General features: G+C 40.8%; 1 protein-coding gene across 2 annotated transcripts in view; it reads left to right on the top strand.

Annotated features, from left to right (window-relative positions):
- LOC124260760 (proton-associated sugar transporter A-like) overlaps positions 1 to 22,747 on the top strand; it is a 50,927-nt gene extending 28,180 nt beyond the window's left edge. For both annotated transcript variants that reach the window (XM_046695073.1, XM_046695074.1), the window contains exons 2-4: positions 4,607 to 6,195; positions 9,044 to 9,219; positions 21,063 to 22,747. In XM_046695073.1, the coding sequence (XP_046551029.1) occupies positions 4,607 to 6,195; positions 9,044 to 9,219; positions 21,063 to 21,275 (1,978 nt within the window). In that variant the 3' untranslated portion in view covers positions 21,276 to 22,747. The remainder of the gene's footprint in view (positions 1 to 4,606; positions 6,196 to 9,043; positions 9,220 to 21,062) is intronic.
- Positions 22,748 to 25,451: the final 2,704 nt, after the last annotated feature.

The raw sequence follows: 25,451 nt of genomic DNA on the forward strand, positions 1-25,451 counted from the left end.
ATGCGGTAATATTGGACATTTGGACGACTGCGCAATGAATGAATAAACTGGTCCTTGTTCTAACTTCGCACAGAATCCTCCAACACACAGATGTCAAAGGGAGGGTAATTACTATTCGTAATTTACAAAGTAATGATGTGGACCGTTCATCGAAGCTACGTGAATATTGCTCACGAACGTCTTCATTCGTGGAGGAGAGTTTGACCAGTGAGATAATACTCGTCGAGTGTGACTGGTACTGATGATGACATGCGTTGAATTCCTTGTGTGGGTAAACTTTTAAGCACATTTCTGGTGCTTGGAATAGTGCTTAAATCATTTTCACTAATGCGTTTTGAATTAACTTTGTATCTTTGTACACGTAAAAGCACCTGAGGTGATTTGGCGGTTGGATAACTTAGTGATTGAACGTTCGCTCATGACCTGGAAGAACCTTTTCGATTCGCCTCATCCATGGGTACACTGACTATAGCCATTCCAATGTAAAATATTTCGTATGAGGCAAGTATGATAATTGTAACACACTTTCATTTCAATCTCAACACGTTTTCATTAATCATGCTGCCATGCCCTCTGTAACTCTCTTGCAATATATTAATTATCTCCAATGAAAATGTGTCCATCTTTTAATCCAAGGTAGTATGTCCCGAATATAACACCTCTTCAAGATCCTCATTTCCAGATGACGGCAATAAATAAACCTGTGAATAACTGCTTTACATCAGAGCTAGTGTGTTCTAATTAAGTCGTACAAAGTAAGCCTTTAATATTTATTTCCTCCTTTCTCCGCCATGACGCCAGCACTGCCATGTCACAGGGAAAAAGGAATCCACTGATTGATTCGAAATGTCGATAATTGAAGTGTTTGGTCCTTCTGCAGCAACTGTAGAGGAGGCAGCTCTACAATTACTGTCCCGTTCCAATAAGAGTTACACGGCACGGAAGACTTGAAGCCAATTACAAACATGCTGCCGTTATTGAGTTTGTCATTATGTAACAAAGGATGGGCGTACAATAATGTGACGAGAATAGATAGCGCTTACTTAGAGGATCTCACACGCATCAACGCAAGTATATGTACTTGGTTTCACTGAAACCTTCAGATCCCGTTTATCTGACGGCCACGAATCTGTTAAGAGAGTGTAAGCATGTTCCCATAAAGTGGAGTTCGGGAAGCGTGATTAAAACTGTGGAAAGAAGGAGATATATGCATGCTTTGAGGACAAGGGCGTTGAGTATCAGACTCGTTGAAGCGCCCTCTGGATAGTTACAGAGTCTTCTAGTGCATTAGGTGCTCTATCGTGATCGATGACGTCTTTGACAGTCCAGACAGAAACACTTTGGTTGGCGTTAGTATTGTTAGATTTAACTTAAGCCAAAATGTCCAAACAAGATGGAAGTGATATTATCATTGAAACCCATCCCCAAGAATCACTGACAGGAATGAACCTTTTTACATCAAAGAGACCTGCCAGTTTCTTTGAAAAAGTAATATATTCTAAGAAATACCCCAAAATATTTTGCCTTAGGTTGATTAGAGAATACATAATGATTATCTGTATTTCTTAAACAGCATTTGCTGTGGGTTCCCCAACACGGTGATCCTGCTCCTTTAAGAGAGAAGATGTGGAATAGGGTGGGCTGTAACAGTCTCAAGTGGGGCGACGCAATTATACCGATAGTGATCTCGAGATACAATACTCGAACTCGACACTCAAGGATGGTGAGGGTGCATTTCCATCGGAAAAGGACACGGAATGCGGCACAACTGACACCCCTTTAGTATATTAGAAACAGTTGATCCGATATAGAAGAAGCAAAAGGTTTCCCTAATCCAAAGATATCTCTGTTGAAAACAGAGCCAGTCATACGATTCCGTCTCTGCCATAAGTAATGATGATAAAAGGTGTTCACGAAATGGTGAAATCTTGTTCCACAGGTGGCAGTAGTCACAAACACATACAAACAAATGTGACCACGGCAAGTAACCATGATATCTCTTGCATGCACAAGCGGAGAACATTTGATGTTAACAGCATTTAAATGACATCCATATTCATGTATGCATGTGTCGAAACATGACGTACCGGTTTGATACTCGTATCGAGACATAGAGAAAGGCGGTTAAGGAACTTAGAGTGAATCGTTAAGACCATATTCTTGAAGCTGTCACTAATATGATTCTCATGTCCTGATACATTTTTAGTGTGAAAGCTGATGTCACATTTAGTCTTTAATGGCATCTTCCTGATTAAGGTTATTGTCTTGAGATATTTCCCGTTACATTAACCAATAAGATATTAGAAAGTACAGTTGGTCATACATCTCAACAAAGAGTTACTGTTACACTTGTATTGCTAAAATAACCATTTTATTTTTAACAATTGATATTTATAAAGCGCTTGCGAATGCTCAAGGCGCTAACACGTTATTATCCCGGTTATAATTAAGCTGCCTGTGAGGCGCCAGAAGGTCAACAACCATGAACAAACTTATCCCTCCGGGTACCCATTTGCTGCTGGGTTAACGGAGGCAATGTTTGAACAAACTCACTTGCCTATTGTGAAACCACATATGTCAGCATTGCTTCGTTGTAGAGCAGGACTGAATTAGTAGAAACTCTCAGGAGTCAAGCTGCCAAACACGTCACACATCCAAGGTGTCTCCGCGACCAATGTTGCGCGTTTTCAGCTAATTGGTGACCTGGGCTCCATGCACAGGAACACACACTACACGATTTTAAAAGCTATCTTTTAGCGTTACGAGGATCGTATTTCCTATAGATAATACGATAAAAATATATATACAAATACGTACATTATTTTGTGTTAACCAGCCAAATAAAAACCAAGATGGGGTTGATGTCACTCTGGTAAACTGGATCTGGCAGAACGCGACCCTCCATTAGAAACGCAAGTTGTTTTAATGTTCCTAAATTTGATTCACCAGTCTGTTGTTGACATATCAACAGTAGACTGGCATCAGGAACAAGATTAGGATAGATTGTTGTTTCTGTAGGACGTGGAGTCATCTGTCAAATGAAACAGAAACACAGACCGCGTTTGATGACCGCTTTATCAGCAGCTATTCGCGTTAACGACGTAAAAAGGGTTTGGTTAACGCTGCAGCTTAAAGGTATCAGAAGCGGAACGTTGTACTACTATTATTGCTTAATCAGCGAAATGTTAATGCATTGAACCGTTATCTTATCGTGGGCGGAGTTGTCGTTGACGCCATTGTTTCATCATGGTGGCTCGATATCGAATAATGATTCATTACTGTCGCCGGTAGATGATAAGGAAATAATGAGAGAGAGCACTGTAAACATGACGATTATTGCCATGGTGAATTCATCCTTTGTCTTGGTGTATAACTAAACATAAGCACATTTCTAATGAATTGTTTAAAACGTTTAAATTTAAATTGGAAAGTCTGAAAGTGCCTTTATTCATTAAGCTACGTTTATAGCGAACAGTCCTCCTGAGAGGATACGTAAGTCCCAAAACTTTCAAAGTAAAATATAGATTTACATTTTAAGCGTAGTATTTTTGTTATTTTAACTGTTGGCTAAATATTCCTACAATCGCCAGCGACTGAAGGGATCATGTCCATGCAGGTAGCAAACGTAATGGAAGTCCCCATGGTTCCTACTATGGTGATCTACCATCAGTTGTTGGCGATATATAGCCCGTGTTTTATACTGTATTGTCTTCTTTAATTGGAATGTTTTAGCTTTGCTCGCTAGTTTTATATTCATATCTGTGATTCTCTAGTATTTTTACTGTCCATTGTCGACAGGTTTTAATCTTCCAAATGTTTTCACTTTTTATTGTTTAAATTGTTTTCGTCACGATATGGCTGAGATATTGCCGATGTGACGTTAAATATTAACTCACTCACTCACTTATAACGAACATGCTTATAATCAACTGGCCGATATAGCGAACTGTCGTTCTGGTCCATTCCACGTGCTGTATATTGTAGTCGAAATCCATATAACGAAATAAAATTAGAGGCCCTTTTCAGTTCGATAGAACCGTAGCTTACTGCATATATATGTGTATGTATCTGTCCAACTCTCTATCTATCAATATATATAATATATATAAACACGTTTCTAATAAAGCGTTTTAATTAAACACAAACACAGTCTGAAAAGTACGCTTTTTTCGGCGATCAGAATAAACATTACATGTCCATTTTTCAAAAAGTTTCACATCGAACAAACGAAAATGGTTATCCTCTCTCTCTTCATCGACCCGTGAAGATCCGGGTTAAAATTGGTCTTCAGTAACCCATGCTTGTCGTAAGAGGCGACTAACGGGATCGGGTGGTCAGGCTCACTGACTTGGTTGGCACATGCCACCGGGCCCCAATTGCGTAGATCGATGTTAATTATGTTGATCACTGTATTGTCTGATTCTGTCTCGATTATTTACAGAACGCCGCCATACAGCTGGCATATAGCTGAGTGCGGCGTTAAACAACAAACAGACATTTTATACTTTCAAATAACATAGTCAGTCAAACACTTTCAATGCTCTTTGTACAACCGAAGATGGTTTTATACAGTATAATGTACAGTAAAATTTTGTTTTCATTTCAGATACACAGACAATAATCGAAATTCGTCTACGATGTCTGTGGGTATCATTCGCGCATTGAAAACCTTCAAGGATCATCCATACGTTCAGTATGTAGGACTTGGTTTAGCAGGACTGGTGAACATCGAAAACCAAGATGGCGACCACACAGTCAGCCGGAAGTCCAAGTTGCAACTCATTCGGCTATCCACAGCCGTATGTGGCATCGAACTGTGCTATGCGGCAGAGACAGCGTTTGTGAGCCCTATTTTATTGAAATTAGGGGTCCCTGTAGCCCTTATGACTCTTGTTTGGTGTCTTAGCCCAGTGCTGGGTTTTTTCCTTGTCCCCGTATTGGGTTCCCTCAGTGACAGATGTCCAATGAAGATGGGGCGAAGGCGCCCGTTTATACTTATATTATCAGCAGGTATAGTGCTGGGGCTTCTACTGGTCCCTAACGGTGAGAGCATAGGGATTTTATTGGGGGATAAAGGAAATGAGACCTTACATAACAGATACAAGTATGTTTATAATCAGTCCTTTCAGGAGACATCGAAGAGAAGTATTTTGGACAATGTTTCATTACCCGACGTAACACCAATACCTATATCGGAAGGGACAGACATGGTAACCGGTGCCACTGAACCTGAAAGTTATGCTATATCTAAAGACCATTTTCGAGGAATAATATTGACTATAGTTGGGGTCGCAATGCTTGACTTCAACTGTGACGCTTGTCAGTCACCGAGCAGAGCTTACCTTCTGGACGTTACGTCACCCGAGGAACATTCTTCGGGGTTGACTATGTTTACAGTCATGGCTGGGATTGGTGGAAGCATCGGCTACATTATGGGAGGTGTGGACTGGAACGCAACAGAGTTTGGTACAGCTTTTGGGGGCCATATACGTGTTGTGTTTTTTCTAGTCCTCATAGTGTTCATCATTTGCGTCATATCAACCATCACCAGCTTCAAGGAAACACAACTAAAAGATCTCGGCATTTCTAAAGAAAAAATCCAAAAGAAGAAGAAGAAAGTCGGGAAATCGAAATATCGTAAATTCACAAACGAGGAAGACGATGATGAGGAAGAAGAAATTGGTTTCTCAAACGACCAGAGTTATGGCGCCCTGGGCAAACCAAAGTTAGAGAAGCTACCATCTGACCATGACCTTCACAAAGGTTACACGGCAGACTCAGAGGATGACCTGACGTCAAGGAACAACATGGAACAACACACAGAAGCAGACAGACACACCCTGACGGAAAGCAACGTCACGTCATCAAACACCGCCGACAAAGACCACCCGATTGAGATATCCACCGACGTTACGCTGCGGACATATTTACGTTCCATTGTGAAAATGCCAAGGTCGCTATTCATATTGTGTTTAACGAATCTCTTCTGTTGGTCGTCTCTCGTCTGTTACTCACTATATTTCACAGATTTTGTAGGGCAGGTTGTGTACAATGGCGATCCTCAGGCCCCGACTGGTAGCGACGCTCACAACCGATACGATGATGGAGTAAGACTCGGGTCCTTTGGGATGTCCCTGTACTCCTTTTCCTGTGCTGTCTACTCACTCTGTATCGAAAAACTCGTTCGCACATTTAGTGAGTAATATATTTAATCCCTAGTCACTTCGTACTGACACTATTTGCACTGATATGCACAGATGTATTGATTATCCTTGAAAGTCCCATTGATGCCTAACATATTCCACATGCGCCAACATTAATTAATTAACTCCCCTTCCAGTAGGTGTAAGAATTATTCCATCGATTCGTTGAGCAGACAAATCCTGTCACGATGTTTTGGCCTTTCGAATCCCTGATTCCAATGGTGATGGCAAATCAAGAATCGAGAATTGCGATATTTTAAAACGCAATTCTCAAAATCAAATGTATTTAGTGTGTCCCGTTACAGCTGTATGTTTCTCTATTTATATAATAATAGCGTCCGTTACACATACATACCGTCTTGCCCTGCACTTAAAATGAACGCAATAGGGTAGCCCAGTGGTTAAAGCATTGTGCGAAGCTTATTTAAGTGTCCGCTGTTATTGATAATAATAGTATTAGTAAAAGAAATAATAGCTTAAAGCGGCGTAAAAACTCACTCACTTTAACATTCCACACCTGCCCTTGAATATGAATATATGTCCACATTATATCACCTACATGTCTCAATCCAGTCTATATTGTAAATAGGAGCGGTTGGGTAGCCTTGAGGTTAAAGCGTTCGTTCGTCGGGCCGAAGACCCGGGTTCGATTCTCCGCATGGGTACAATGTGTGAAGCCGATTCCTGGTGTCGCCAGCCGTCATACTGCTGGAATATTGCTAAATGTGGCGTAAAACTAAACTCACTCACTATATTGTAAATACTTGTTATATGTTATATCCGGTCTGATTAACCAGTAACCCATAGAGTACACGCGGCAATGGTTCCTCGCTGCCAATAAGGCTCCCTTTAGTCTGCGACAAGATGAGCCCCGCAGGATCAAAGGGAGAGCGTAACTGAACAGAATTCGGTCAAATCTGTCGACTAGAACTGAATCTTGTCACTGCAATTGTATCACATCGAGTATCAAGTCCCATTTCGCAATTCAAAGACTTCTCTCAGCTGGATGAGCAACAGCGTTACAGTTGACGTAGAAACAAGCAATAAATCCTGCCGGACGCATATAGGCGATCCATCGAGCAATCCTCTTTAGCTAATGTCATGTTTTGAGCAGTGAGCTCGACTCGGGAGTTAAGCCACTTCTCTGTCACTGTGATTGAATGGGGAATGTATCTGGTTCTGGCTATGCTACAAAAGCTAGTATATCGGCTTAATCCTGAGCGTTGTATAAATAAATGGGGATAGTTCTGTATTTCGGGACGCTGCGTGAAGACAATTAATGTTTATATTTAATCACTGTTAGGTATGAACGCATCGTTTTTCTATCACTGCAGTCTTTGTATGGATACTTGTAACACTGACGTAAGTCCTTATATTAAAACCGAATGGAGAGTTAAGGATGCAATATTTAACGGCAGTACATCGTAACTGAAATGGCAATTCATGACAAAACCCTAGAGTTTCGCTTTTGGGGGCTATTCCAGACAAACGTATCATATTAACATCAGCTCAACCTCAAGTTACCCAACCAACACCCATATAGCGAAGGTACTGCTGACATGGTGCCGAGGTGCCATTTTTGATTAAGTACATTCAGAACAGTTAGAAAGCGTTAAACCAAATTTATTCACTAATCTTAACAAACTATATCCACACTCATTGATTGACAATTGATTGACAGAAACGGCCGACAATTTGTGGCGACGTTATGCATGAAATGATTAAAACATACATTTATGTGTGTATGGCGAATCCAAAGCATGCACATTGAGTTAGTGAGTGAGTGAGTGAGTGAGTGGGTTGGTGGGTGGGTGGGTGGGTCTGTGAGTGAGTGAGTGAGTTTACGTAGTTTTTAACAAAATCAAAGACACCATGAGCTTCACACACTGTGGGGAATCGAATCCGAATCCTCGGGCCAATATTTAACCACTGGGCTAAGTCATCACACTGTTATTACAGTTAACATCAACTTTCTCATATGAAGCACAAACTTGGAAGGTGCCTTAGTTCGTTATTATATATTCTGACTGCAAATGTATTCATAGATATTCTTACTCCCACGCAAGACAAATACGGTTACACGAAGGATCAACATTTCAAGAGTAAGTTTTCTCCTTATGACGTGCTACCGTAGCTCCCTCGGGGTCTACGTTTCACTACTTCTGTGGTGCAGTCGAACATACTCTTCCAGCCAGTGTTTCAAAGAGCGTCATGGGACTCTTGCTAAATGTTGCCTCATAAGGTTACATCAATCAAAACTTTGTAAGCCAAGTTCAAAAGTTATATGGTTGACTTGTGGAATACGTTTCCAAATTCCAAAACGAAAATCCGATTCAGTTCCCTATTTTGTCTTTTACCACATGTCCCCGTGCGTTTTGGACCCGTGACGATCCGGATAAGAATTGGTCTTCAGTACACTATGCTTGTCGTAAGACGGGATCGGGTGGTCAGGATCGCTCACTTTGTTGACACATGTCATCGTGTCCCAATTGCGTAGATCGATGCTTGTGCTGTTGATCATTGGATTGTCTGCTCCAGACTCGAGTATATACAGACAGCCATATAGCTGGGATATTGCTGAGTGCGGCGTTAAAGGACAAACCAATGAACCGTGTCGTTTTGGGTGTGTAGGTTACTTACTTTTCCTTTGCATGTGTTTGGGACAGGCGCTGACGTCAACGTTGGATATCATCATTTGATAATGATTTATGATAAAGGCAAAATCGCACAATGGACTTTTAACATAGATTTCCTGTGATTTTGGAAATGGATTTACTGCTTAAAATTCTTATAAATCGTACACTGGACCATTACATATCAGAATTGTATTTCCATTTCAGAAGCCAAAAGAGTGTACGTATGCGGCCAGTTGACCTATACTGTGGGAATGGTGATACTGGCACTAGTGAGGCACAAAGTGGCGGTAATTGTCTTGTCCCCGACGGCCGGAATAATGTACGCCACGCTGTTCACAATGCCATACTTGTTGGTTGCAAATTACCACACACAAGGGGAGGTAAGTACCGTGGAAAGATACTATACGAACTCTTTTTTTAGAAGCCACTACCATGTTTTATCAGATATTGTGTAATGAAAATCACTTTTCAATATCAATGCTATCTTCGGAAATAATCAACGCCACCGTTATCAGCTACGGCACTAGTTTAACGTCAACATCGACTCGTCGCCACGGCTATCAAACATAGCAGTAGCTTGAAAACAAACGCCAAGTGACCGTCAGCAGCTGCTGCAACAGTCTAAACGAAGGAGTGAGTGAGTAAGTTTTAAGCTTTTAGCAATAATCCAGCAAAACCAGGGCGGGGGACGCCAGAAATGGGCGTCACACATTGTACCCATGTGGGGAATCAGCGTGCTTCACTTCACAACTCGGCCTTCACCATGACGAGCTAACACTTCAAACACTAGAAAGGCGGATCCAGGAATTTTCAAACGGGTCAATGTGGACTTAAGTCATTTTCAAAAGGGAATGTGTGTGTGTGTGTGTGTGTGTGTGTGTTTCGATCCCCTGAACCCCCCTCTAAATCCGCCATCTGAATCCGCCAATGACTAGGCAACCGCACCTCACACAAATGTTAAAGACTATCGTCAGTTCGGATAAACCGTTTTCAGCTACACAAACAGTTAAGGCAGTTAACGCCCACATTATCAGTTACTGATAGTTCAAAGTCAACGTTAGGTCAACCATGTTGTATCCATGATTGCAGTGTGATGGGACAGCTTCGGGGCGGAAGCTTCCAGTAAAACACACGGGTTCGAATCTCGTATGGATACAGCGTTCGAAATTAACCTCGGTCCTTTGGCCCGAAGCCGACTGAAAACCACTCGGACCCACAGCTTTTGTTTTCTGCAGGTCCTGATGGCCGACATCTTTTTCATCACCAATAACTAAGAGTATTATTTCCATATTAAAATATAGAGCCTACACATTCTGATCAGGACCCACAACTTTTTATGGCTCTGGGTCCGTAGGGTCTGCAGCTTTTCAGGGTTAAGGGCAAACACTGTATGGATACAATGTGTTCTGGTGTTTTTTTTATAATATTGCTAAAAGCGGCGTAAAATTAAACTCACCAACTCACTATATTATAAATACAAACTCCATATTACATCCAGTCTGATTAACCAGTAACAGCGTGTTATCACACTCTCCCTATTGGTTGATTTCCTGATGCATTTATTAAGGGATACATTTCGACTGAAAAGGGTTTAAAACATACATAAACAATTCTTTCAATTTTCACATGAAAAAAACATCACAGAAAATGTCTGAAAAGATTATTGATCTGTCACTTTATCAGATGGTGCAGCATTTCGTCGAGTTAAGTATCGTTTATGAAAAAAATCCATTAGCATTGAACAATTATCAACAATAAATACAAACGGACGGCCTACGTACGATACCACGGCAGATTCAGCAGGTATGAACGAACGTAACCCTTGGGCCAAGCCCCGAGCACAGTGTACGCAAAGGCCATTATCAGAGATCAAATACTCTCGTGTCTCGACAAGTGTTTACTATAGGAAGGCAATTTCCCACAACAGACCAGCCGTTTTACTTAAAAGTCATAAATAAATCGCCCCAACAATATTTACTTCTACTCTGTAATCGATATTGATGACGTCCACTTATATCCATGCCGTCTTTTATATCACGGCGCGAGTGCCGTGCATGACGGTGCGCCACACGTTGGCAACACGAGGGCGTGAACATAGAGGGATTGTGTTGAACAAAGATCATATGTCGGCTTGAACCTTCGATCGTAGATGTATCAACGCACTTTAGGACGAAAAATCAAGAGGATAAGCGATCATAAGACTCTTGGTTTGAGTAATTCAACTGTCACTGGTTGTGTGTTTGTGGGGTTGGAATTCAATTGAAATTCAATAGGTAAAGTTCTGTATGTCAACGTGTGCGACGTTTGAAGAATATAGAAAATGATTAGGGAGCATCCGTTTAGTTTGTATTGTGGGATGTTGAAGGATGTTTTTCAGAACGATCTATATTGTTCCAGCTGTATCCAGCAAACTATTTATATATGGAGCACAATCAAAGAATTTATTTATTTTCACAATCAACAAAAATATTTTCACGAAACACTACACGTATTCGTATTTTTTCAACAAAACAGGAAACTGTTCTTGGTCATATTCCTGAGCAATATGTTTAAAACACACATCCCAACCTTCAAAACACCAAACATCAGTTTTATTATCAACAACGAATTGATGTTTAGGTATTTATGTATTAATTCCCTTTTCAATTCGTCATTGTTGAGAGCAACTTTTATTTTTTAAATATTATTTTAAACAAACAACAGGGTAGCGAATTGCATCTCAAAATGTCTCTCTCCTTCCCTGTCTTGTATGTTTATACTGTTTGAAAATAACTCATCATACCACCCGTATATACCCACTTAACGTTTATCCAAACTTAATGTCCAAAACTCACCATTCTAGGGAGACAACTGATGGCCTGTTTCTATTCGGACCATGAAAGAATAATTCACACTCGTTAAGTAAACTGTATGAATGCACAATCCCATTTAGAAAGTGGTCAACTGTAACACATGTTCTATTTGGGATTAAGTACAGATTCTAGTAGTTTTGTTGGGTTGAGACCCATCCGGGATACGTAAAACGTAGCGGTTTATTAACAAAACATATACAGATTATTCTGTGTTTGAAGCCCTTACACCCAATGCAGCACAAGTTTAGAACGTATTCAGTCTTGATTACTGCAGTTTCAAGAAAAATGAAGAACGTCATTGGGCTCTCGTTTAATATATTTCATACATATTATTTAAGAACCTTTTTCTGTAAAAAATGTTCATTTCGGAGACTAGATGCAAGTCTAACTTCGACCCCAAAGATCAGCGATCTCGACTAAGTCCCATGTGGTTATACGCGAACATATATGACCACATTTGATCTGACCAGTTGGTCTGCACAGAGGTATCCATTCCATCAGTCTGGCTTTGGCGTCCGTATGGTCAACCTGTGCGGCAGCCTCTCGTTATATATCATAAAATAATGACCGCTCCTGGCGCAGGTTTACAGTCAGTCAGAAGAGGTTATGACTGGGACAGAAAAGCCTGTCAGATGTTGTTTATGAATAGGTACAGTGTGAAAGAATCTATACATGATTAGGATGTTTGTCGGCTATTTATGAAGCAACTGATTGATGCTTATCCAATGCTAATTGGTTGGCATATGGCCTCACTACATATATGTTGTAACAATCGGCTCCTTTCTACTATTATTTTGGGCCTGAGGGTTAGCCTAGTGGTTAATGATTAGAACTTTACTTTTCTGTTCTAACATATGGGAGAACTATTACGTATATCGACAGCCTAGTCAGAGTGGGGGTGGTGGGGTAGCCTTGTGGTTAAAGCGTTCGCTCGTCACGCTGAAGACCCGGGTACAATGTGTGGAGCCCATTTCTGGTGTCCCCGCCGTGATATTGCCGGAATATTGCTAAAACTCACTCACTCTACTGTTATTTTAAAGGTCGTGAGTAAATTTGGTTTGTTGTCGTTTTTAGCAATATTTCTGTAGCGTCACGTGTTAATGCGTTCGAGTGAGACTCGAAGTGATGTCTGTCTTGGACATTTACTATTTTGATAAAAACGATGTTAAAGGTTACTATGTTGATAAAACTAGAAACACAATTGGGCGAACCGGGATTAGATTCATTATGGTAGGATTCTGTCACTCGTAAGGGACATAACTCTAAAGAAGGAATTCGAAGAGACGATTTGGTGGTTTCATATCGTGACACGGCAAAGAACATAGTGGTAAACGAACCTGTGAAGCATTGACGAGGGAATATGCTTTGCCTACAGTTAGCATTCTCCAGACCAGTGTTTGCAAAAAACATCGGCCCGAAGGCCCGAGGCCGTTAGATTTGTTCTCGGGCTGATTTATTCTCAGTTTTTAAATTTCATCAGGCCCTTACGGCTTAAAGATTATTTAAGCTGTAAGCTTTGTAAACGAATGATACCACTGAAACTGCTTTGAGAAATATTATCCCGCTCGTTAATCAGCATTCTGTTATTTAATCACACATACTGACAGACTTATAGATGCAGAAAATGCAGTTGTGAAGTCAGTTTATGTGCACTCTACGCAGTGCAGTAGGTATCGCATTAACTTGTTGTTAATACCATTATTGCTATGCATTGCAATAGAGCTTACAGATATATACTCTCCCAAAAAAGAAACGCATATAGGGATTTCAACTGTATTTTTATGTTTATTTTGAAACATCTTGTAGGCTTTATGAGTCAATGAAATATAGCGAAATTGAACACTGGGAATGCAGACTTATCCGTCTTTGGCACCAACTCGAGGAAAGACAGTTTGAGTGTCACAAGGAGACGTGTGGTGGCGCTGAAGTCAATACCTCGTGTGACCACCGTGGGCATCCAGAACTGCACGGCATCGCCTCGGCATCGAACGAATAAGTCTCAGAATCTCGTATTGCCCAATCGCACCCCACTCTGCCTGTAGTGCCTGTGCGAGTTGCTGAAGTGTCTGGGGCTTAGGGTTACGGCGTCGCTCCCGTCTGTCCAGGGCATCCCACAGATGTTCGATCGGGTTTAAGTCCGGTGATCTTGAGGGCCAGGGGAGCACATTGATGTTGTGGTTCTGGAGGAAGTCTCTAGTGTGACGTGCTGTGTGGGGCCTTGCATTGTCCTGTTGAAACAACTCCCTCTGGCGATCAATGATTGGAAGGAGGTGTGGGCGTAGGATTTCGTCACAGTACCGTTGAGCTGTCAGGTTGCCCTGGATCATCACCAAATCACTTCTCCTACGGCAGGTGATCGTTCCCCACATCATAACACTGCCCCGGCCGAATCTGTCCACCTGGGGAACGCAAGCGTCGGCGAAACGTTCACGTCGACGTCTGTACACCCGCATTCTTCCATCTCGTCGTTCCAATAGAAATCGTGATTCATCGCTGAACCAGATTCTACGCCAATTCGGTAGGTTCCAGGCCTGAACGTTGGTGCACCATTGAACTCGATGTCGACGATGTTGTTGTCGAAGCACAGGGCCAAAATAAGGTCTTCTGGCACGTAAACCAACCTCCTGTTCCTGACAGTCTGTGCAATCCGGGTATTTGTCGAGCGGTACTGGTCGCCGTAGCTGTTCGATGACGCAGGTGATGTACCCGGATGTAGCGATCCTGCGCCGCAGTGGTCGCTCGAGGTCGCCCACTACGAGGGGCATCTGCTACCGCATTCTGCCGGCGATATCTCTCCCAGAGCCGTGAAATGGTGCTTTGGTGAACATTCATGCGTCGGGCAACTGCACGTTGAGACTGGCCAGCTTCAAACAAACCAATGGCGATATGACGGTTGGCTTCACTTAGACGTGGCATTTTGCGTTCGTCAACAATATTCCAAATACAGTGAATAATCGACAGACAGCCATCAACCTTTTATACCCATCATTGAGACTATCTGATCCCCAACTTTCACGTGCATTGCATGTGAATTGTGTATTCTGTGACACTACACGCCGAAATTGAAAATCATGCTGTTAAATACGGGTATTTTACGGATGGTGCGTTTTGTTGTGATGTTTCAAACATAAACACCATAGGACTCATAAACAGAGCAAAATCTTTTGTTAAATGAATCACGTTTTCATTCATTGCTACATGAAATTGCTATTTTAATGATGCGTTTCTTTTTTGGGAGAGTATAGTTTCCGTTAACCGAATTGTCTGTTCGTCTTCAGATTTCGTTAGGCCATTTCGTGATGTAATTCGTGAATTTTGTAATGTATATTGCAAGAATATGTCTCTTCAGCTAAAATGTTTGGGCCTATGTAGTTTTTTCCACCGAGTCTACAGTTTCTTAAAAAAGTACTGGCCCTTAAAGCTCTCGGTGTATTCTGATCCGTCAGCGCCAGTAATTTGTGGTATTTAGTAATGTACGACCCGTGGGTTGTCTCCCCTGGTTATGGCAGCCTTTCCTACCTTAACTGGCGCAGCCATATCACAGGACACCAGATACTGAGCTTAACACATTGTACCCAAGTAGGGATTAACCTCCCGAAGAACGAATAAACTCTGGTCGAGATTACCACAACATCGCAGTCTCGTTATGGGTTTGTTCGTGACATAAACATCTGTTGCTGAATGCCTCCAGATCAGGCTTACATCTCCTAAAAACGAGTTGGTTTGTGGGACACTGAAATCAGTCAATATTAATGAGGCCAGACATCGGGTTACAATTACTCACAATGCGAGTCTCGTTTCCGGGTGATTATTACCTCACATATTGGCGACCTGGGATGGACTGAACTTGTCAACAAAAGTCAGGGGTTTTAAGAACAATACGATACACACAGAGAATTTTTCTGATTTATCATTGATTTATCTGATTTTGCTATTTAATTGCTATTTGACACTAATACAACGTCTTATTATCTTATATGGACGGGGGTGTTGGGGTAGCCTAGTGCTTAAAGCGTTTGCTTGTCACGCCGAAGACCCGGGTTCGATTCCCCACATGTGTACAATGTGTGAAGCCCATTCCTGGTGTCTCCCGCCGTAATATTGCCGGAATATTGCTAAAAGCGGCGTTAAACCAAACTCACTCACTCACTCTTAAATGGATATAAACACGTCATATATAGCTCAGTCACATCTGTCATACTTTGGGTGTTTGATTAATATTAATTTCGATTGAATCCATCATGCGCTGTTTTTAGAAAATATGGGATCACTTAACGTCATACTAATAACTGAACGAGTATATTTTACCCCCCATCCCCCCTCCCCTTTAAGAAATCATGGTGGTGGACTCCAGTGAGGGAGTGAGTTTAGTTTTACGCCGCACTCAGCAATATTCCAGCTATTTGGCAGCAGTCTGTAAATAATTGAGTCTGGACCAGACAATCCAGTGATTAACGGCATGAGCATCGATCTACGCAATTGGGAGCCGATGACATGTGTCAACCAAGCCAGCGAGCCTGACCACCCGATCCCGTTAGTCGCCTCTTACGACAAGCATGGGTTGCTGAAGATTCATTCTAACCCGGACCTTTGCGGGTCGTGGGGGACTCAAAAAATGGGAAGAGTTATCCCCCTTTGTTTACTTGCTAGCAGACGACATTTTCAGTGATCCTCAGTATGAATGATTTAGAGAAGGGAAAGTTGATTTTAGAGTATTATAACAAGGACATCAGATCAGCTAAAGTGATTTCAAGTAGAACAGGCATTCCTTTGTCCACTGTTTATCGTGTTTTGAAAAATATTGCAAATGGATATGGCATTGAGCACCAGGGAGGCGCAGGTAGGCCGAGAAAAGTCACAGGAGGCGGCTTGGTATTCTTGTTTCTAAAAACAAACGAAGGAGTTTAGAAAACTTAAGGCTCGATATGATTGATAGAGGAACTGTGGCTGTCTGTAAGGAGACAATTAGAACTGAGCTGCATGCAATGGGTTGGCAGAAAAGTCGAGGAATTCCATCACCGATCATGAAACCTGAACAAAAGGAGCGAAGGTTGAACTGGTGGTTTCAGCATAGAAATTTTAACTGGGATAATGTGATTTTCTCAGATGAAAGTTCTGTGTGGCTGTTTCCTAATACACTGAAATTCTGGACCAAACAAACTGAAAAACCTTTGTATCAGCGCCCAAAGTACAGTCCGAAATTTAACGTGTGGGGTGGCATATCTGTGTTAGGGGCAACGCCCCTCTGTGTATTTGAAGGGAATATGAACAGTGAGCGGTACACAGATATTCTCGAGGGACATTTACTTCCATCTGCTCACATGTTCTATGGAAATGTTTGGATTTTCCAGCGGGACAACGACCCAAAACATCGTTCAAAGCATTCACAGGCCTGGTTTCGGACCCAAAATTTATTAGATTGGCCAAGCTATAGCCCTGAACTAAATCCAATAGAAAATGTTTGGGGACTTATGAAGGAAAGTGTCAATAAGAAAAATCTGACAAATATTGCTGAAATGTAAGAAGAGGTGGTCCAATATTGGGACAGCATGGACCACGACTTTCTAACTTCTTTGATCAGTAGTATGCCCCGCCGCATTGAAGCCTTCATTGCTGCCCATGGTGACTTGACAAAATACTAACTGTTCTCCTGTCTTTGAATCTGGAGTTATGTTCTGCTAATATTCACATTTAATACGTGTGTAATGAGTGAAAACAATAAAAATTTACAATCTTTAAATTCTCAATAATTTCTGGTTGTACTGTATTACTGTTACTTTGGTCGTGAAAAAAGATAGTTAACGTTCCAGATTCAATTCCAATTCCATATCCTATTCAAAGAAGAAAACGATTTTCAGGAAAACTGGCAATTCTGCTGTAAGAGATTTGAAAGGATACTGACGGAATCTACATAAAGAAAACTAGTTTATAGTAAATCGGAGTGGCGAGAACATTCATCTTGATTATATCGGGGTTTATATTTTTGAAATTACATCAGGCGGTGTCTTCACGTTAAGACGTGTGAAGACGACATATCACCAGTTAATGCCGTGTCGTTTTTCATGAAGTTCAGAAGTTTATTCTTGGGTTTAAATGATATCGGAATCCCTATGACTGCGATAAAAGGTGTCATACAGTATTTGATGTATCGTTCTGAATCCTTTGAAAGATGACATTTTCATTCGCTTAAATATTTCCTAATGGTTCTGTTGCCAAGCCTGTAGACCTGTATGAACGTGCGGTGGTTGGGTATCGCATCGTCACGTCTGTCAGGGCAATATTTTGCGAGACTTCAATTTTGATGGCAAGTCGTAACTAGAATCAATTTTCCCTTCACATCATAACATGTGTCCAAATTGTACCTAAATCCAGTAAACGTCAAACCTGCCTTGTTTAAACCCCGTTTGCATTCCGCCATTCAATTTCAGCTTGGCTAGTGACGGAGTCTCGCGATTTAACGACCTCTCAGCCAATAACGGCTGCGCTAAAATTCGTTTCTATTTATCACTCCGCGTGGCGGAGCGGTGATAAGGTCAGGCCAAAAAAGGCACTTGGAATTCATGCCATCCGGTTGAATTGTAGCGATTACGGATGACGATTACGTGAAGGGAATCAAGGCTTTATTTCAGCGATCGTGCTCCCTTAATTTAGAACCACAGCTCTGAACCTTTCCTCGCAGAAACAGGGACATAATTCTTGTCCGAGATGCCAAATAGTCCCGCAGAGGGCGCGTCAGTCGTGACCACTTACATCAGAATTACTGTTATTGACAATACGCGATTGGGAGGGAAGTGAAGTCAGGTCCGGTCGATCAATACACGGTAGAATTCTTACAAAGGAGATGATGGAGAACTTGTTACGTCAAAGAGTGAAGGAAGTACACAAATGAACAACGGATATTGAAGCCATGTAGTTGATAAAAAGACACCAGTTATAGAACTATTACTGATCGATCTGCTTCTTGGCAATGTGTATGTAAGATTTAATCAATCATGAGGCAAAGAGATAATTTTAGAACTGTGGAAATAGCAGTCTAGGAAGTCGATAAAATAAATATCACTAGTGATGTCGTTTTCCATAGATCACAGTAATTCGTATAACGATTGTTGCATTTTTAAAACTGTAAATCCAAGACGAATGGTAGGATTTTTTGCTAACTTCTGACCAAATGTGGCAGCTTAACTTGTCAAATTTAAAAGTTGTCAAATTTAAAAATGTGATAGTCATAAAATGATATATACCATAAAAGGGAGAGATGTAACAATGTTTGTAGGTTGTAGCAGTGTTTGATGTAAATGCGTGATGATGATGATGATGATGATCCTTTATATATCATATTATTGTGCATTATCCTAGTATGGTAAACAAGTTGAAATGAAGTGAAGTTGATATCTTTTGGCACTTAATCAAATATGGGAAAGATGTATAATATTTAAATTAGATTTAAAGAAAGTATTATAATGTACTATATGAACAAAACTAAGATAATAGTGGCAAGAGAAATTGAACTTCGTAACATCAACAAGCCTCTCAGGACGTTAGGTGTAGCCTTACAAATCAAAAGGCCACTGGTTCGTCGCCCGCCGAGGTTGTTGAAGTGTTGTGTTCTTGAATACTTTGTCGCAGTCAGTGACGCAAGAAACTGCAACTGTCATGTATGCCTCACTGCTATGTCTCAGGCATTCGTAACTACTCGCCTCTTTCCGTGACCTACAATCCAGTTTGCCGGAATGACACGAGTAGTTACGAATGTGTCTCAGGATGCACAGGTTTCTTCAATTACCAACAATGCCTTTGAAGTGTTGGGTATCAGATGGTGTAATATAGGCCCATCCTTAACGCCTTTTGAGGTGAAACACATTGCGAAACACGTTTGGACCCCAAAGGGGTCAAACCTATGTGACAATAACACGGATAGGTTCGTGTTGGGGTTAACCCAGCTGTAACAGTAATCAACTTGTGTCGCGGCGTGTCAGCTGACTGAGTGAAGAAATGTCGCAGTGATGCAGACTTCAAACGTTTACCACGACAGGTGGAAACAAAATCGCGGCGAAACGGGATTCGAACCAACGATCATAGATTCCTTGCGTACCAAAGGGACGCAACTCTGCACAGCGAATTGTGGGCCTTAAATGACACCAAGAATTGATGGAACACATTTAATATGAAGGATTGACCCTAGTTTTGTACTCAGAAACATGACACGAAGACAGTTTGTTTTATTAATAAGAATACGCTCAATCTTAATAAATAATTTAGAGGTTCTTGATACAATCAGATGTCAGCTATATAAAACATGACTTCTAGTCCTTGATAGTAAGTCATACAGATATTTTGGGTGTAGATGCTATGACGTTCACAAAAGACATAATGTACACAATTTGTAGAACAATATTAATATCAACACGTCTTTATGTTTTTGCTCTCGGAACTTCTCAATTCTCAACTAAGGCTCCTAGAGTCATTCTGTTTACATTGGGGATTGGAGTTGAATTTAAGAAAGTCAAATATCATCGTATTTCGAAATGGTGGAATTCTGGCGAAATCGGAGAAATGGTTCTTCGGTAATCAGCCTATAGAGGTTGTAACTTACTATAAATATCTTGGTATCGTGTTGTCATCCAGATTAATATGGACAAAGGTGTGTGAAACTCTTGCACAACAAGCAAACAAAGCCTGTCTTTCGGTGTTAAGAATCTTTAAGAAAAAACAGGAAATTACATACTCTACGGCACAGATTATTTTTGATAGGAAGATAGCACCAATACTACTCTACGGAGCTGAAATTTGGGGACACATATATTCAGATTCAATTGAAAGGATTCAAATGAAATATTTAAAAAGATTTCTCAAAATTGGAAAATTTGCTTCAAACAAGGCAACCTCGGTGAACTTGGACGTTATCCAATGTATGTCTTTAGCCAGATCAAAGTAATTAGGTTTTGGTTTAAACTGCTACACATAAATCAACAACGTTATCCCATACAGTGTTATAAGATGCTTAAAACTTTTGACGAAATGGGCAAAATAAATTGGGTGTCAAGTGTGAGATCAAATCAAGAAACAGTCAGGTAATATACTTCACTGCTTTATTTCTGCATAATGTATTCGATACCAGAGCTGGATCCAGTTGACCACTGTACATCGATTTATATATTAACTGTATAACTGTATTATAGGCCACTAGGCCGATATTACGCAAATAAGCTGTCTGTCTGTCAATTCTATTCATTTTCGAAATACAGATTCAAACATATTCTTCTTAATTCTTCACTCACTTGTACCGAGGTCTCATCCTTAAAAGTAGAGGTACCACATCGGAGAAGATCCGATGAGATTGTCACTTGACTAACTCTCCCTTTTTGTTCCAGTTCAATCGTCCCGAGGACCAACAGGTGCGTGGTCTGGGGACTGACGTGGCATTGATAAGCAGCATGGTGTTCCTAGCCCAATTCCTTCTCTCTGTGTCAATCGGCAGCATCATCCACGCAGTCGGCAGCACCACCGCTGTCATTGTCGCTGCCGCCATCTTGAGCTTCTGTGGAGCCATCACAGCCACTCAGGTCACCTACTTCGACGTGTAACCTCTGACCTCGTCACCCCTGACCTGGTTAAATCTGTCCTTGTTACATCACCATTGCCGTTTGTATTGAGGAAGGTTCAAGGATGAAGGTGACGCGATGACGAGTGGAATGGGGGAGAAACTGCCAGTTATGCCCACTTAGAAGGTGAAGGTCGACCGAGCAAGGTCAGAGGTTATCCCATGGTACATATTGCAATAAGCTTAATAAAGAATCAAGGTGTTGATTCATGTACAAAACGATGTCAAGAGTTTTGAAGAAATCACGAGGACGGTACTAAAATGGTATAGACAGGAAATCTGGAAAGACTATATCTTTGATCGCAAACACTGTGAATGTGTGTGCAATATCGTGTTCAAATAAAGATGAATGTACTGTTGTGTCATAAATCTGTATTTCTGTTAACTAGATAAATACATGTTACACCCACGGGAGAATGCCTTTGTGTAAGTGGATTCTATGTATGTCAGTGTTAGGTAGCTCTCTTACACTAGCAACTGAACGACTGAATTTCTACCAGTCAGTTTCCATAGTAACCTGGGAAAAATAGACATATTCGTAAAAATAACTTGAGCTGTGTCCAACTTATAACCCTTCTTATTTATTCAAGCAACCATATAAGGCAAGATGAGTTTTCTTTCTCTGCCCAAAGAACTAAACAAAAAAACAATAGTTAAATCTCAACCTCTTTCACATAACCTCAGAATTAGGCGGGAAATACTTTTCTGCACGGTGACATCTATAATTTGTGTAACGTAACATCCATTGCGTCACACTCGTCTGAGATACAAAGGGCATGCTATATATAACGGTAAGAAACAAATAAAGCTGGCCCAAACATATTGTGTGGTTCAATTCAGCAGGAATTGTAATATATACTGAGAGAAATATATAAAGGATCACAGGGAAATGCAAGCGTTCCTTTATTACTTTACAGTTTTCTTCGCCACAGCGCTAATCAAAGCTGGAGATGAATACTGGAAAATATTAAAGGAACGCTTGAATTTTCCTGTGATCCCTTATTTGTTTCTCTCAGTACATTATACAAATTTAATAATGTTAACTCATATATACATTTTTATCGACATTTAAACCTTTATTGAACGAGTTTTCAGTAATATTAGTTACTTGCGGTTTTAAATATATACTGTATCTTAAGCAGACTGGTCAATTATCTCATTGTCATTACTCACATTGTTCTTTTTATTTAAAGTCATTTCATGTGCTGGCGCAAATGGACTTTAGAAGGTTCAAGTCGCCAGAAAAACATACAATACCAACAAATAAGGCTGTGATTTTAGGACTGCTTCGTTCTGCGCCTGATCGTGAACATCTTCATACAGATAGGCGATGTGGTCATATGATGCCAATAGCTATGTGGTGTTCTGTTAGCGTCTAGGCAATCCGCATGTACATGTATTTGAAAGAATGTTTAAAATTGTAACATTTAGAGAAATAAATATTTGTTTAGCTTACTGCAGCATTGTCTCTGTTCTGCGTTAAATTCACGAAAGATTAACGCTAATTTTTATATGTATTATGTGTGTATGTAAACGTCCAATTTCGTTGTTGATGATAAACATGATGTTTGATGTTTTGGGATGTGTGTTTTTAAACACATTGCTCAGAAATATGACCAACAACAATAGTTTTCTGTTTTGTTGAAAAAAATACGAATACTTGCAGAGTGTTGTAAAGATAATGTATATTTTTTACAGGTTTATTTTGAACCAAAATCACCAATACCCAACCATTCGTCATATACATATATGTGGATGGAGTAGGTTCCCTGATAAACTGTTAATGAGTGAGTGAATATGTTGGGGTATCCTTCAATTTTGAACACTGGCACACCCGTTTTATCAGTTCAGTATATTTGGGATCAAATCCTGAAGTGACGCAGAACTCAGGTGTTTACCACATTTGGGAATATGTTAATGACTAACGCAAAATACAACCCGAGATTCGAACCACGTTCATAGGTTTCTGACTCTACTCTGAAAGGTGATCTTATTTAAATGTCTTGGCTGAAGGAAACTGATTTCAGATTGAAAGCGAATGTCCAAATACACCCAACATTATCTTACTGTTTTATGAGAAAAATACGCTCTACTGAATATTGTTAAAACACTGTTTTATCATGATTGCACGATATGAAAAATGAACGAGTCATTGAGATCCTCAAATATCACAGGTCATCAAGTGAGCGAGATGAAAATACCAAGATTATCCTCAGAAGGGACTTTCTGAAATGGCGCTGATGATGGCTACGCAATTCACGTTAACCCGTGAAGACTTAATGGCTGTTTAACAACCCGTGCTTGTATAAGAGGCAACTGACGGGATCGGGTGGTCAGGCTCGCTGACTTAGTTGAGACATGCCATCGTATCCCAATTGCGTAGATTGATACATATGTCGTTGATCACTGCATTGTCTGGTCCCGACTCAATTATAGCAGCGCACCATCATAGTGCTGGAATATTACTGAGTGTGGCGTTAAACGACAACCCCCCAATCCCCCCACCCTCAAAAAAAAAGAAAAACCCAAACAAAGGAAAAAACAAAAATAACCCCCACACCCCAAAAAAAACCCAAACCAAAACAAAACAAAAACCAACCAACCAACCAAACAAACAAACAAACACAAAAAAACCAAACCAACTAACAGCAACAAAAAAAGAGCAAAAAAAGAAAGAAAACACGCCGGGACGCAGCACCAGCAGGCAACAGTCAAATAGATATCAGTCGTACTAATAATAAGCGGGTCCTTGGCTGTACCCTAATTGGTAAAGGTACCGTTGACGACGGGAGAAGGTCCAATGTGTTCCATTCTGAAGTTAGGATCCGGGAGTATTGACGGTGAAGTGAACGATGAGTTCTGGGTGCATCCAAGAGTTTCAACCTTATCGAACGATGGCGTCATGGCGTGTTGCGGAATTGTGGTGAATGACTGTTACGCCTGGCATTCATCGTGTTGAAATTTGAACGACAAAAGTTACAGGATATCATTCTGCAGCCAAAGCTCAAGGAATACCATACATGATACAACACGGGTAATGTCAGGCTCGATAATCCAGGTCATTTCCGATATTGAAAGATAACCTTATATTGCAGATCTGTCATGTGAAGTGGCAGTGCTCAGGATCTGTTGGCTGTATTTCCATACCAGATCCCTTCACATATCACACAACAATGGTCTCTAAGGCTACACCAAACAGAGGTTTTCCTCTGGTAAAAATATCCCCTAGCATAAAATTCAAAACGGGTCCATCTCAAGTTTAGAATGATTTGGCAAACCTGTGCATTGTTCTTGGCTCCATTTGATTTTATTCAAATTACGTAGAGACATTTTATACATGTGAAAAGTACATTTCTGGATCTAAATTTATGTAGTTTTCCTAAAGAAAATAAGGTGACAAGTTGTGATGTAACTGAAATATACTTTACTGAAAATAGGGGATATTATGTTTTGAGGTGAAACTACAGTAACATACAACAATGTCTGGCAGTGAGGGTAAGTTATTTATGTGACAAACACATTTCTGAAGAAACCTAGATCCCAAACACAGCATCGGCAGGCGGGGAGCACGTGCAAGGGGCGGTATGTGAGATGTACCGTTGTCACTCAGACTCGGTATATAGTTTGCTTGAAGTGAAACATGACATTTCGAACTCTGTATTCTGCTTGGAGTAAACAGAATTCTACCATTACAAGTTTAATTCTGCATTCAGTATGGAATAAACAGGGCTCTACCATGACAGTTCAAAATATCGAATTCTAGTTAGTATGCTACCTTGGCATTTTACAATCCCGTGTTCTGACTTTGATAAACATACTTCTGTAATGATTTTAGAATCCTGTATTAAGATTTCCTGTGTACACGATTTGGGACTGCACCTCGAATTGTGCGATTACAATCGCGGACACTGATGCAAAATTCATGCACAGCATCAACTTTCCTCCTTGTCAGGGTTCATCACAAGATGCCCAACACATCTTTCCAAACCAAACTTCAAATCAAGAGACAGGTTGCAGTCTTACACAGTGGACATGTGGGAGCCACGTTGGTGATACCACAGATAGCAAAGGAGACCTGCAATCTGCTTTCTTATCTCTCTCAGGTGTCCCCAACACATCTTCTAAAGCGCGATAACGCTGTTCCCATATCCCATTTCCT

This window comes from Haliotis rubra, unplaced genomic scaffold, assembly GCF_003918875.1.
Source record: "Haliotis rubra isolate DU_JTF1 unplaced genomic scaffold, ASM391887v1 Scf773, whole genome shotgun sequence".
In the NCBI taxonomy this organism is placed as follows: Eukaryota; Metazoa; Mollusca; class Gastropoda; order Lepetellida; family Haliotidae; genus Haliotis; species Haliotis rubra.